At 46.4% G+C, this 13,340-nt stretch overlaps 1 protein-coding gene across 1 annotated transcript in view; it reads right to left on the reverse strand.

The window, feature by feature from the left end:
• The window catches only part of LOC144797976 (polyunsaturated fatty acid lipoxygenase ALOX15B-like), a 193,081-nt gene that overhangs the window by 47,098 nt on the left and 132,643 nt on the right, over positions 1 to 13,340 (reverse strand). Inside the window, exons 8-10 of the mRNA XM_078668780.1 lie at positions 12,682 to 12,885; positions 12,345 to 12,431; positions 9,462 to 9,631 (exon numbers count right to left, since the gene is read on the reverse strand). Coding sequence (XP_078524906.1) covers positions 9,462 to 9,631; positions 12,345 to 12,431; positions 12,682 to 12,885 — 461 coding nt within the window. The remainder of the gene's footprint in view (positions 1 to 9,461; positions 9,632 to 12,344; positions 12,432 to 12,681; positions 12,886 to 13,340) is intronic.

Raw genomic sequence — 13,340 nt, forward strand, 5'->3', positions numbered from 1 at the left:
CATAAAGGCTATAAGACTCTTGCAGCAGTCAACCCTCAATGGGTGGAATGTATGAATAATAAACAGGGAGTAACAGAAACACATTGGAATTCTGGAGCGGAAACCACTATGGACTTTGAGCTACTCCACTGCCTTCAATGGAGCACTTAACACTCCAGTGCTCTAATAACAAAACAAAATCCAATTTCATTTTACCTCTAGCAGTAAAGAGAAATCAAAAAGAAACTTGATGAGTGCTCTACAATGAATCTGATTAGAAAAATAACAATAATAAATAAAAACATTCTACCTTGCCAGCCAAGTAAGAAAAACAAAAGCACCCTCATTATTTCGATCCAGGTTAAAATAGCACAGACTAAGGATTAGTTCTGAAAATTGAATAGCTCATGGAAATAGGTGTAGAATTTGCAGCATTAATGCTGTTGTGCTCAAAGTTGTACAACGCACGAATTGAAGTTCCAATAGAAATAGCCAGACAATTAAGATTCCCAACCATAAAAGAATGATGCCTATACATTTCCGTAAAGTCATTTGTGGAGTTCAGTATCCAGCATTCCTTTAATTGTAGTTGTGAGAAAGAGGACCATTAGTTGAGGTGGATGATAGCCTCCTACAAGTAATACGGTCACTATTCTTGTTAGGTCCCAATAGAAATACCATTTCAATTTATAAAAAAATAAAGAATCTTTTAATGAACGAAATAACACCAAAACAACAGAAATGAAATAAGTAGAAGCAAAGAGATGAATTTTCAATGTGGAGCAGCAAAGCAATCAATTTTCAAAGTTTTAGATAAAGAAAATAGTGTCAAAAAGCACAAAGGGCCAACTACAGTCAGGGTCATGTTAGACTATTTGGGGTAGAGTAACCGGGTGAGTGCAGAAACTGGGGCTGTCCTGGTCAACAGTTATCTTCTTTGCTTAGAACCAGATCTGGACATTGATGGATTTGTCAGTGCGAAGGCTGGAGGCGGAAGCTGGAGCAAGGTTCGATGACCGATTTCCCGGTGTTGTGGTCAACAGCAGTGGGAGAAGTTTGGAGATCTTCAGTGTTAATAGAATCCTCATCGAAGGGTGCATTGAGTAAGCCACAGGATGGAGTCAAAATGCCCTAACTAATCCTAATGTAGAAGGGAGAACTTTGTGGGAGCTATAGAGAAATCAGGCCCACCTGCGCTGCACATTCAGCAGATCAGCTTGTCATGTTGGTCCCAGCCTTCTGTCAATTTACCAAATAAAAAAGTATTGAAAACATTTCTGAGCTCCAGCTTTTTGGGGTTGACAGGAGATGTCCGCACTGATGCCAGCCAAGAGTACCAGGGCCTCAATAACAGCACTTGGGAGTCAGGACTCACTTCATCTGAAGCCACCAACAATATCCAGTTTAAACTGGTCCGCTAGACTCCTTCAGGAAAATGGGCTTCTTGCAGCTTTTGTGTCCCTGTAGCATAATAGGAGGAAAGCCAACTAAGCCCTTTGCTTTCCCCTCACAGGTCACAACCGCAGATGCAGTCCTTTCTCCCACAGGTCCAATAGTGTTCTGAAGAGTGTGCCCAGGGGTGCCAAATTTCCGCCAGGCATGATTCTGGCCTCTCCATGACTAATAGTGATAAAGTTCCCATGGGTAACCCTACCTACATTTGCAGCAGTGCTTGTGTTCCCAACTGCAAATAATTCCACAGTGTCCCCATATACCTAAATCCTGAATCCAGCAAGGTAGAACCTCTCCTCTCCTGTTCATAGCTCATGTGTCCACCCTAGAAGAGTGTAACAGGGCAAGGCTGAGTGACAACGTGGGGTGGTGGACTCCCGGCAATGACCCCGTACTACCTCCTTCATTACAGACAGACACCTGGTATACAGAACAGGACGGACTCGAAGAGGAAGGACACGGCGCCTTTAGCTGGGAATACAAGGAGGAGGAAGACACACCTTCGATATACGTCAGGGACGCCGGATTGGATAAACACCAGGAAGTGATGTACGTGGCGTGTGACATCACCCCGGAGGAGAAGGCGAGGAGCGTTGTCGGAGAGCGGAGGAGGGAAAAACCTAGCCACGAAGAAGTGCACCGAGAAGGAGGAGAAGCGACCCACGGAGAGCCAGGAGGCCAACGACCCCGTGAGCCGCCGTGCCACTCTCCCGGGGGAGGAGCGTGGCTATCCCAGGTACGGGAGCGGATGGCAGCTTGGGTGGGCAAGCGTGTGTGAATATTGTACAAAACCCCGTGTTTGATCATCCTCGTCTCCCCATCCTCTCGTTTCCTTATCCCCGCGTGTAATCCTCACTCTCTGTATAGACCCGTCACACTTCACCCTGCATAGCTGTACATATTCACCGGTGACCCCCTCCAGCCACTACACATGGTCCCAAGGGCATACCCCAGTAGACGGTAACACTAACGGCTCCCTCTCTGTTGGTTTTCCTTTGCATGGGTCCCCGGAGCCAAGAGATTCGTCAACCCGACCAGACCAGAGCGTGCAGTCACCATATACGTCATACCTGAACCGTCCAACAACCGAACGCCAAAACGGATCCCAGCCAGTTTGCAAAGGAGAGACTCACCTTCAGAACCAGGAGGACATTGATGTTACCACAGAGACGTCTGATTCCAATAAAGCCTTCTTTACCCTCTCGACCCAGTGTTCCTCTCGTTCCTGACCCGCAGCCTGGTACAGTAGTCACCCCAGAACCCCAAGCCCAGGTTACAGTGGTGTCAGAAGTGGGATCTACTCCCTCAGAGCACGACCCGAAAATGGAACAAGTCATCCAGACATTGATAGAAGGACAACAGAAACTTGAATGGGCCGTCAATCAACAAATAAGCACCGCAGACGCAGACAGAGCGCTCTTCCGCAGCACCATGACGCAGCAAATGGACAATCTACACAAAGTAGTGCAGTCTCCAGGGGCCACCGTGGCGCTAGATAGAAGGCCCACAGGACCCCATCCATCTGGTGTGGCCCTACAGAAGTACGTCGTAGGGGAAGATCCAGACGCCTTCCTTGTCAATTTTGAAAGAGCAGCCCGCGCCTGTGGATGGCCGGAGGAGAAGTGGCCCTTCTTCCTAGCGCCCTTGTTGACGGGCGAAGCACAGACAGCGTACCAGGTTGCGAACCATGCGGGTACATCCACGTACAATGAGATCAAGGGGGTGATCCTGGACCACCTGGGAATGGATGCAGAGGCATACCGCCTCAGGTTTCGGAAGGAGAAAGGAGTCCAGGGGGAAAACCCGAAAACCCTGTATTTGCGTCTCAAAATGGCAGCAGAAAAATGGCTAAGACCAGACATAAGGAATAAAGAAGATGTAATGACGAGCATAATCCTTGAACAGTTCATGGAGGCGCTGCCCTATGGTACTCAACGGTGGTTGAGACAACATCCAGGACTGACAGCTTCTCAGGCTATTGAGATGGCGTCCAACTACACGAGGGCAGCACCGAGATCCTTTCCGTGGGACACCGATAAACCCTCAAAGACACTAACCCCTCTCGTCAAGACAGAAAAAAAGAAGACCGTCTATGAACCCCTGAAGCCCCGGCCTTTCCGCCCGGATGTGACCCCGTTGAAAGGACCCCAGTGCTTCGAATGCGGGGAGTGGGGCCATATAGCACGGTTATGCCCCCGAAAAAAACCCAGTGAGGAGCCCATGGAAGTTGGATATATACCAAAAGCCGTGTTGTACTCTGCAGAAATGGGACCTTCCTATTACGTAAGGGTACGGGTGAACCACGTCATGGTGAAAGCCCTCCTTGATTCGGGGTGTAGACAATCAGTTATAAGGGAAAGACTACTAGAACCCTCTCAGATAGGGCAGGAAGGGGAAGTACACATACGGTGTGTTCACGGGGACGTCAAGACCTATCCCGTTGCACGTATCACTATTCACCCCATAGGGAGGGAACCATGCACAGTGAGAGTAGGAGTACTAGGGTCCCTGCCCGAAGAACTGATTTTGGGGGTTGACAATCCGCAGTTCCTGGCCCTGTTCAAAAGAGAGCTAGATAATCATCCAGCTGGGGCATACTTGTCCACCGAACCATGGGTTCTAGACAAGGGGTTCCGATTTGCACAAGCTAACGACCCTACCCTTTTGAATGCGTGGGAGGCCGCCCACCTGGCACTAACAACAGACGCCATACCAAGGTACCCCCGGTTTAGCATAGTGAACGACCTGCTATACCGCGAAGGAAAGGAGGGAGACCAGAGTCAACTGGTGGTGCCAAAAGACTTCAGAGAACAGATACTGTTCTACGCACATACCCACCTGACAGCAGGGCACAGCGGGGCCGAAAAGACCACCCAAAACATCCTGCGGTTGTTTTTTTGGCCCGGCATATATAAAGAGACGGAGGCATATTGTCAACACTGTGAGGTGTGTCAGCGGAAAAATCTGACTAAACCTCCATCAGTACCGTTACAGCCCCTGCCCATTATTGGCAATCCTTGGGAACGCGTGGGGATGGACCTCATCGGGCCCTTACCACGCACCTCCCGAGGACATACCTATGCCCTAGTGGTGGTTGACTATTCCACCAGGTTTCCCGAGGCGCTTCCGTTAAGCTCCCCAACCACCAAGAACATAGCTGAGAAGCTGGTTGAATTGTTTTCACGAGTAGGGTTTCCCTGGGAAATCCTAACGGATCAAGGGACACCCTTTGTGTCTCGGATGATGAGGGAGGTTTGTAAGACTCTGGATCTCCAACACATCCGCACCTCAGCTTATCACCCACAAACAGACGGGTTAGTGGAAAGATATAACAGGACACTAAAGAACACCCTAAAAAAACTGTTGAGTGCCGAAAACAAAGACTGGGACAAAATGCTCCCGTTAGCGCTTTATGTGGTAAGGGCACAGGTCCAGAGCAGCCTCGGTTATTCGCCCTTTGAACTCCTGTGTGGCCGGCAACCGCGGTCCCTTCTAGAGATAACCAGAGAGACATGGGAAAGAGAGGAGGCTAATGAGCAACGGTCTCTGCTGGAGTATACCCAGCAGTTAAGGTCTCGTTTAGGCAAATTGCGTGATCTGGCCTATTCAAACCTACAGTCGGCCCAAAACCACCAAAAACGTAACTATGATAAGGGAAAACGATGGAGAACGCTGACCAGAGGGGACTGGGCTTTGGTATTGCTCCCTTCTACTACGCAAAAGTTCAGGAGTGAGTGGAAGGGTCCGTACCTAGTGCTTGAGAAGTTCGGCAACACCACCTATAGGTTACGAATGTCACCCAATCGTAAGCAAACCTTCCACATAAACCTCCTGAAAAAGTGGTTAGGACCAGCACCACGATCGTCTAATCTGGTGCTACCTGAAAGTAGCACCGAGTCAACCCTGGGCTCCCTACCCATCAATCCAGAGCTCATCGAATCGGAAAAACAGGAGTTGCTTAACGAACTCCGCCGATATTCGCATTTGTTTTCTGATACTCCTGGGTGCACCCACCTAGCAGAACATGAGATACACACAGACAAAGGGCGAATGGTAACACAAAGAGCATATCGCATACCTGCCGCAAAAAGGGCAGATGTAAGACATGAAGTAGCTAGCATGTTAGAACTTGGGGTCATTAGACCATCAAAGAGCAGCTGGTCATCCCCCATTGTTATGGTCCCCAAACCGGATGGGTCCACCCGGTTTTGCATGGACTTTAGGGCGCTAAACGCCATTTCCACGTTCGATGCATTCCCCATACCCCGGGTGGACGAATTGATAGAACGAATAGGGGAGGCCAAATACATAACGACTCTGGATCTGATGAAAGGATATTGGCAGGTACCCCTGAGGGAGGAGGACCGCCACAAAACAGCGTTTGCCACAGAGGACGGTTTATATGAGTTCAATGTCCTTCCGTTTGGCCTCCACGGGGCACCTGCCACGTTCCAAAGACTTATGAACAAAGTATTGGCTCCCCACAGGAGATACAGTTCGGTATATCTAGACGACATCGTCATCTTCAGTCACACCTGGAAAGAGCACCTAGACCACCTAACCAACGTACTAGCATCTTTGGGTGATGCCAGGTTGCATGTCAATGCCAAGAAATCAAGAGCGGCTTACTCCAAGGTTAAATATCTCGGGTTCATGCTAGGAGACGGAGTGATTGCACCCCAGGAGGAGAAAATAAAAGCGATCACTGAGACACCCTTTCCTTCCACTAAAAGGGAGCTCAGGGCATTCCTGGGCCTTATGGGCTACTATCGTCGGTTTATTAAAAACTTCGCAGAGATAGCAAACCCCCTGACTAATCTCCTGCAGAAAAACGTCAGGAACGCTTTACCGCGTCCTCCCTCCGATGAAGCCAGGAAGGCCTTCCTCCAGCTGAAGAAAGCCATAACCACCAGCCCAGTGCTTATGCCCCCTGACTTCGAAAAACCCTTTTCCCTTGCGACAGACGCTTCCGAGTCAGGCATCGGTGCAGTACTTTCACAGGTAGGGGATGACAACGCCGAGCACCCAATATTGTACATAAGCCGGAAACTCCATCCACGGGAGCAGAAGTATCCCACCGTGGAAAAGGAGTGCCTTGCTATTCGGTGGGCTGTTGAGAAGTTGAGATATTACCTGGAGGGGAGGGCGTTCACACTCTACTCCGATCACGCCCCTTTACAGTGGATGCACAAGAACAGGACACAGAATGCCCGCATCCTGAGATGGTTTTTGTTTCTTCAGCCCTTTGCATTTACTGTGGTGCACCGGAAGGGGAGGGACAATGGGAATGCTGATTTCCTCTCTCGCATGCCCCTTCTCCCCAATCGGGAGAATCCAGGGGGGGAGGAATGTAACAGGGCAAGGCTGAGTGACAACGTGGGGTGGTGGACTCCCGGCAATGACCCCGTACTACCTCCTTCATTACAGACAGACACCTGGTATACAGAACAGGACGGACTCGAAGAGGAAGGACACGGCGCCTTTAACTGGGAATACAAGGAGGAGGAAGACACACCTTCGATATACGTCAGGGACGCCGGATTGGATAAACACCAGGAAGTGATGTACGTGGCGTGTGACATCACCCCGGAGGAGAAGGCGAGGAGCGTTGTCGGAGAGCGGAGGAGAGAAGAACCTAGCCACGAAGAAGTGCACCGAGAAGGAGGAGAAGCGACCCACGGAGAGCCAGGAGGCCAACGACCCCGTGAGCCGCCGTGCCACTCTCCCGGGGGAGGAGCGTGGCTATCCCAGGTACGGGAGCGGATGGCAGCTTGGGTGGGCAAGCGTGTGTGAATATTGTACAAAACCCCGTGTTTGATCATCCTCGTCTCCCCATCCTCTCGTTTCCTTATCCCCGCGTGTAATCCTCACTCTCTGTATAGACCCGTCACACTTCACCCTGCATAGCTGTACATATTCACCGGTGACCCCCTCCAGCCACTACACATGGTCCCAAGGGCATACCCCAGTAGACGGTAACACTAACGGCTCACTCTCTGTTGGTTTTCCTTTGCATGGGTCCCCGGAGCCAAGAGATTCGTCAACCCGACCAGACCAGAGCGTGCAGTCACCATATACGTCATACCTGAACCGTCCAACACCCGAACGCCAAAACGGATCCCAGCCAGTTTGCAAAGGAGAGACTCTCCTTCAGAACCAGGAGGACATTGATGTTACCACAGAGACGTCTGATTCCAATAAAGCCTTCTTTACCCTCTCGACCCAGTGTTCCTCTCGTTCCTGACCCGCAGCCTGGTACAGTAGTCACCCCAGAACCCCAAGCCCAGGTTACAAAGAGTGACCAGGAAAATGAAGAAACCCTCCCTTGTGGTCATTTTTAACTAGCAGACCACAAAATTCCACATCATCTACTGATGTGTGGTCTGAATTCACTTATGAATTAGACCTCGGAATTAGACCTTGCTGGAATTAACTTTTCAGAATCTCACACGAGTGCAACTCAAAGCAACCAGGAAACTCCTATTTTTATTTGTAAACTTTAAGCACTTTCAAAACTTCAAAAGAACATAGCTCAGGTATGAAGCCTTGAAGACAGAAAGCAAAGTCTCAAACAAAGCTGCTTGCATAGCATAGCACTGGTCTGCACTCTACATTTGAGATGGCAAACAATTCAATCACCATGATGAGACAATCTAATGAGAATAAACTAAAGATTTTCAGAACTGGCTTATGAACAATTTACACAGTACAGGACATTCTAATGAGAATCTATAAAAAGTTCCCATGGTAGAGAACTAATCGTTTAGTCAAAACAAACTACACTGGTTGTTAGCTGAGAATTCCTCACTTTAGTCTGTCGTATTCAGCTACTTGATTTCACTATTAAGTTTTCCCCTCCCACCTGCAAATTTGAGTTTCATCATCCTATGAGTCCTAAAAGTCCATACTTTAATAACTTACCCACTGTTTCACTTCTCCATATTTAACTGGCTTTGTTCATTCTGTCATTTGGAGTTCTGCTTCACCCTTATATGGTGGACACTCATTGCTCTACATTTCCTTTCAGTCCCTTACCCAGCCCCAATTTATCTGCCTATCTGTCTAAAGGCTTTTGGATGACAAGTTGATTCCTCCGCGGTCATCCCTCTTGCATCTGTGGCTCACAAACGTTGATGCAATTGAATCAGAATTAACATTTCAAAAGCCTATTACTCAGACTTGATTCTCTCTAACTCCCAGTTTCAAGCATTGGTAATCCCATACCTCAGCTATTAATGTTCTGTATATAGGATGCCAGGATAGTATCTTTCCTCTTTTTGTCTGTCCCTCTCCGCTGATCGCATTCTATTTTAGGGAATTTACTCTTCATATTTTTTCCATCCAGCCACTTTTACAATGACTTCTTACTCTTTGTAAGCTTCAATTTAATTGCTCATTAAATCCTCAGCACATCACTATGTCATCATTGATCTTTGATTTATCAACCATTAACCCCTTTTTGATCAGCTTCTTACTTGTATTTCGGTAGATTTGTCAATCTCCACAAGATATCTGGACCCTACATTGTTATCCCTTACCTTTCATTTGACACCCTAATGCATTCAGGGAGTACTAGTTTTAATTAACTGTCAACCGGACAAGAACAGCTAATGTCTATGATCTGTAAAATAAAATCAGAGGATCAAACATCACAATAAAATGGAGTGTAGGGACAACTCTGCCAAAGGCCTCCACTGCCCTCTCTCAATCTTGGCTGTTCACAGTATCAGCCCCAATCTCTGTTAGGTGTTATCAATGGTCCTTCTACGTTCCTCCATGCTAACACAGGTTGAATCTTTTTTTTTTGTACATGACTTTTTCCTCCTTTTAGCTATTTGGTTGTGTGTCTCATTTACATCTTCCTATCAATCTGTCAATCACAAATATTATTTTTCATGTGCAACTGGACATTGCGCTATTCACATTTTAAGTACAATGCTTTGGATAAAAGTATTCTGCAAACATTCATAAAAATATTATAACCCATTACTGGAAGCAAACAAAAAACCACCAAAGAAGTCATGTCTCACCTCTCGATAGCTGACCAGATCTTCAACCCATCATCTCGGTAGTAAAAGTTGGGCAAGGACTCAACCTCACGGGATTTGAGATCGTCTGCGATGCAAATGGAAGTGTAGGTCAAGGATTGCATGTCTCTCGATATCAGCTCAGCAAGACCTGCTATACCAATCGCTGTGCTCTGTAGTTGAAAATTGCAGTTTCTGGTTAGCTCCCTTTTCTAGGCTGCACCTGACTGTTTCACTGCTAGACCAAAGTCATCAATTTATACATTTTGGAAATTGTCTTCTCTGTATCTATGGTGTGTGCCAATGATTTATTCATGTAGCTTTGGGTATATAATATGCCAGAAAGGTACTACTGGAGGACCTATCCAATTGTCAATAAATTTCACAGGACAGAAAATCCAGCTGCCTTTGGTTACAGATAGACTGAGTTTGGGTTACAGATAATGTAGCCTATTTGACTGTTTTGGGCATGACTGTGGCTCTGCCAAAAGTATTCCTTGCGAAGCCATAGCACTGAGGATGTGTCCAGATTCTTTAGTGACTAGCGTTTGGAGTGTTGTCAAATGTGTTTCTGTGTTGTCTGGCAGTGGTGGATGCCGTATATAACTATGTTGAAGCTTTTCTATATTAGTAACAATTCAGAATTCTCTTGGGATAACCAAAAGGTGCTCAACAAGCTGAGAACCTTCTGGTTATCCCAGAGAATTCTGAATTTTTACTTACCTGTGGTACCCCCTCTCTTGGGTAGTGGGGTCTCTCCCTGTTTTACCAGCTTTTTTATATTACTCTGGGTAGTTGAGATTTTGTGTTTGAAGTTTAGTGTTAGCACTAAGACATATTGTGCTTCAGCGTACCATAAGTTTAAGTGACCAATGTGGTATTTTACCAGCAAACTGGACTACAGAAACACTCTCTACGTAGCAAACACTGCACACCTCCTGAAGAGACTCCAGGCAATACAGAAATCAGCGACAAGACTTATACTGTACCTGCCCAGAAGGACCCACATCTCCAGAAATTACACTGGCTCCTGAATCAGAAGTGATGCCAGTTCAAGATGCTGACCCATGCATACAAGGTCCTGCACAACGAAAGACCAGTATACATCAACAAACGTCTGACCCTCCACCAACTGACCAGACACCTTCAATCAGCTTCCCTCTCCCTTGCAGAAACCCCACAGATCTGTCGAGCCAACAGCAGAGGATGCTCCTTTTCACACTTGGCAGCCAAGGCTTGGAGAAACCTCCCCCTGCACTTCAGGACTGCACCATCGCTACAGCAATTCAGAAGAGAATTAAAGACCTGAAGGTTTGAATGATCAAACCTACAAGCAGCAGCAAACAGCTCCAGTGCCTCGAGACACTCACGGGTGATTTGCTGTGCTCTATAAATATTTGATTGATGGATTGATTAATGTAAAATGTTCTGTTGAATGTTTCAGTACAAAAATACATGGTAGTAAATGCTTGTCAGAGCACCACAAAAGCCAATTACACAGCATATATATGTATTATATTTAATGACAATGCCTTCAACCTATTCCTATGTGTGAAAGAGCTTGTTTAGTCAAAGATGGGCTAGGGGAAGGTCTTTTTCCAGTCATCACAATGCCCACAAATCTGCAAATAAACCAAGTCCCACGGAATGATGTGAGAATATGGCACTGCAGCAACATTTGTGAGGCCATGAGACTACAGATAGCATGGCAGTGGCAATTTAAGAGTAAGGACAAAATTGGCTCTAATTTACACAATGAAGGCTTGTATGAGGGCAGTACTGGTCAAATGCTAGCTAGCTCCTGTCCAGGTTAAGAGGTATCTATCTAAAGGACAGGAGTCAAATAGGTTTTCCCAGAATGTGCAATGTATCTATAGATTGGACTAGTTTATTTTACAGGTTTATGTGGTGTTTTTCTATGAGCAAAAAATCACAAATATCACAAATATCAAAGCATCCAGCCTCCATTTCATACTGCTGAGAGTCTTCTCTCGCTTCAGGATTAGCAGCCCTACTCATATACAGCCTCTGAAAAACACCCAGAAGCAATTCAGGTATTAGTGATAGACTATGGAAATGTTCTACTTCACTTCAAGTAGACCTGCCCAAGACAATGATTAAATCCCAATCCAGTGTATGGGCTTCCCCAACTACCTCAGGCAAAGTGAGTGACGAGATAAAGGTACTGGCAGGTGATATCTTTGAAGATTATTTTCTTCAAGTACATACATTTGTCTACACTCAGGGGCCATGAGGCTTGTAAAAGACCAAACAAGAATCCCTCATCCTGCATCATTTATGTACGATTATTATATATCTGGTGGGGACTGGGAAGATCCCTTTTTAGGATGTCTCTCACATAACAATGTCTCAACAAACATTTGTTAAAGAGAAAATAATTAGTAGCCTGTGTGAAAAGGCTGCAGGTGGATGCACTGTGCAATTATGTTTAGAAAGATCAGGTAAGAATATGTCATAAGGTAGTGAAAAAGCTAATCTAATTCCAAGCAGGTTTCAACTAATTTTTTCTGTTTTCTGTGCTCCTCTATCATAGGATCATAGCTTTCATTCCATCCACCTCATCTAGCTGGGTCCAGTGGGTCAGTGGACCTTTGCATCCACTCCATGGATCTGTGTTTCGCCTCATGGTCATAGGTTGGAACACCGGATGTTCCACTTAGCTTTTGAAACTTCAGAGGTCAATGAAATGATTACCACTGAGTTGAGCAGCAATAAACATCTGTTATTTCAGTGCCAAGAGGCAGAAGGGTGAACATTTGCTTTTACAGTGTCCTCAGCAATGTTTATTATTTTATGTATCTTCATCACGGCCTCTCTTGAATGCCAATAACAGAGGTGGTCTACAGATATGAGTTCCAATCTTACCTTATCGAAAGATCCTCCTGGTCCAATAAGGACTTGTCTGGCGAGAGTATTAATTTGCAAAGTATAGCGATGGTGAGGGATCAGGAGCTAAAGAGAGACCATGGGAGTTATTAGAGACACAGGTACAGTGGTTGCTTAAAAAAGATCTTATATTCTCACTGCCTCTGCTCTTCTATAACATGTAGCCATACACGATGTTAATGTCCAGTCCTACAAGAATCTCAATCATTCTTGATGTTTTGTACCCAGCAATGCTTGGGGAGCATGACTCATGAGCGTCCATTTTTTCAGCTTGGAATTAACAGTCTCTTTGTGCTCTTCAATTTATCTTTCTTACCTTGTACAGAGGATGAGACATGGGGAGCTGCCTCAAGGTAGAAATGCAGAACACCTCTGCAAAGACGTGCGTACGCAGGAAGTGGGAAAGAGCCTGGTGGGTGGAAAAATTGGAGCTCCTCACCCACATTTTGGCAAGCAACCAGTCCCACTCATTATCACTCGGCAGGAAGATGGGATTCTCCGGACCTGGAGTCTGATTTAGCTGCAGTGGAAGATGCACAAAGAGACAGTTACTGGACTTTTGTGGTTACTGACCAAGCAGCTACTATCATAACTTATCTCAAGAGTGAAACACAACACATTAGACTCAGAGAATGCCTGCATGATGTTTACTGAAACAGAATGCCAATAACATTGCAAACTTTCCAACATTACGCATTCTTTGATTCTCAGAAATCCTACAGGAGGAAAGGGACAGCTAAATATTGGTCTGGACCTATTGTGAGACACAAATATTAAACCAACCAAAAAGTGGGTCACAGACACTGGAAGCGTGGTAGCTCTCAGAAAAAGAGCTGCTAAAATTAAGTGACTATCCACTCATATGACTCAGTCCACTGTGGGAAACTTGCACACTTTGGGGTCTATTATGATGGCGGGCAGCCCGCCCCCGTAACGGTCAACTGGACCGACTGCAAGAGGTGCGGCGGGCCCGCT

This window comes from Lissotriton helveticus, chromosome 12 (genome assembly GCF_964261635.1).
Source record: "Lissotriton helveticus chromosome 12, aLisHel1.1, whole genome shotgun sequence".
Lineage (NCBI taxonomy): Eukaryota > Metazoa > Chordata > Amphibia > Caudata > Salamandridae > Lissotriton > Lissotriton helveticus.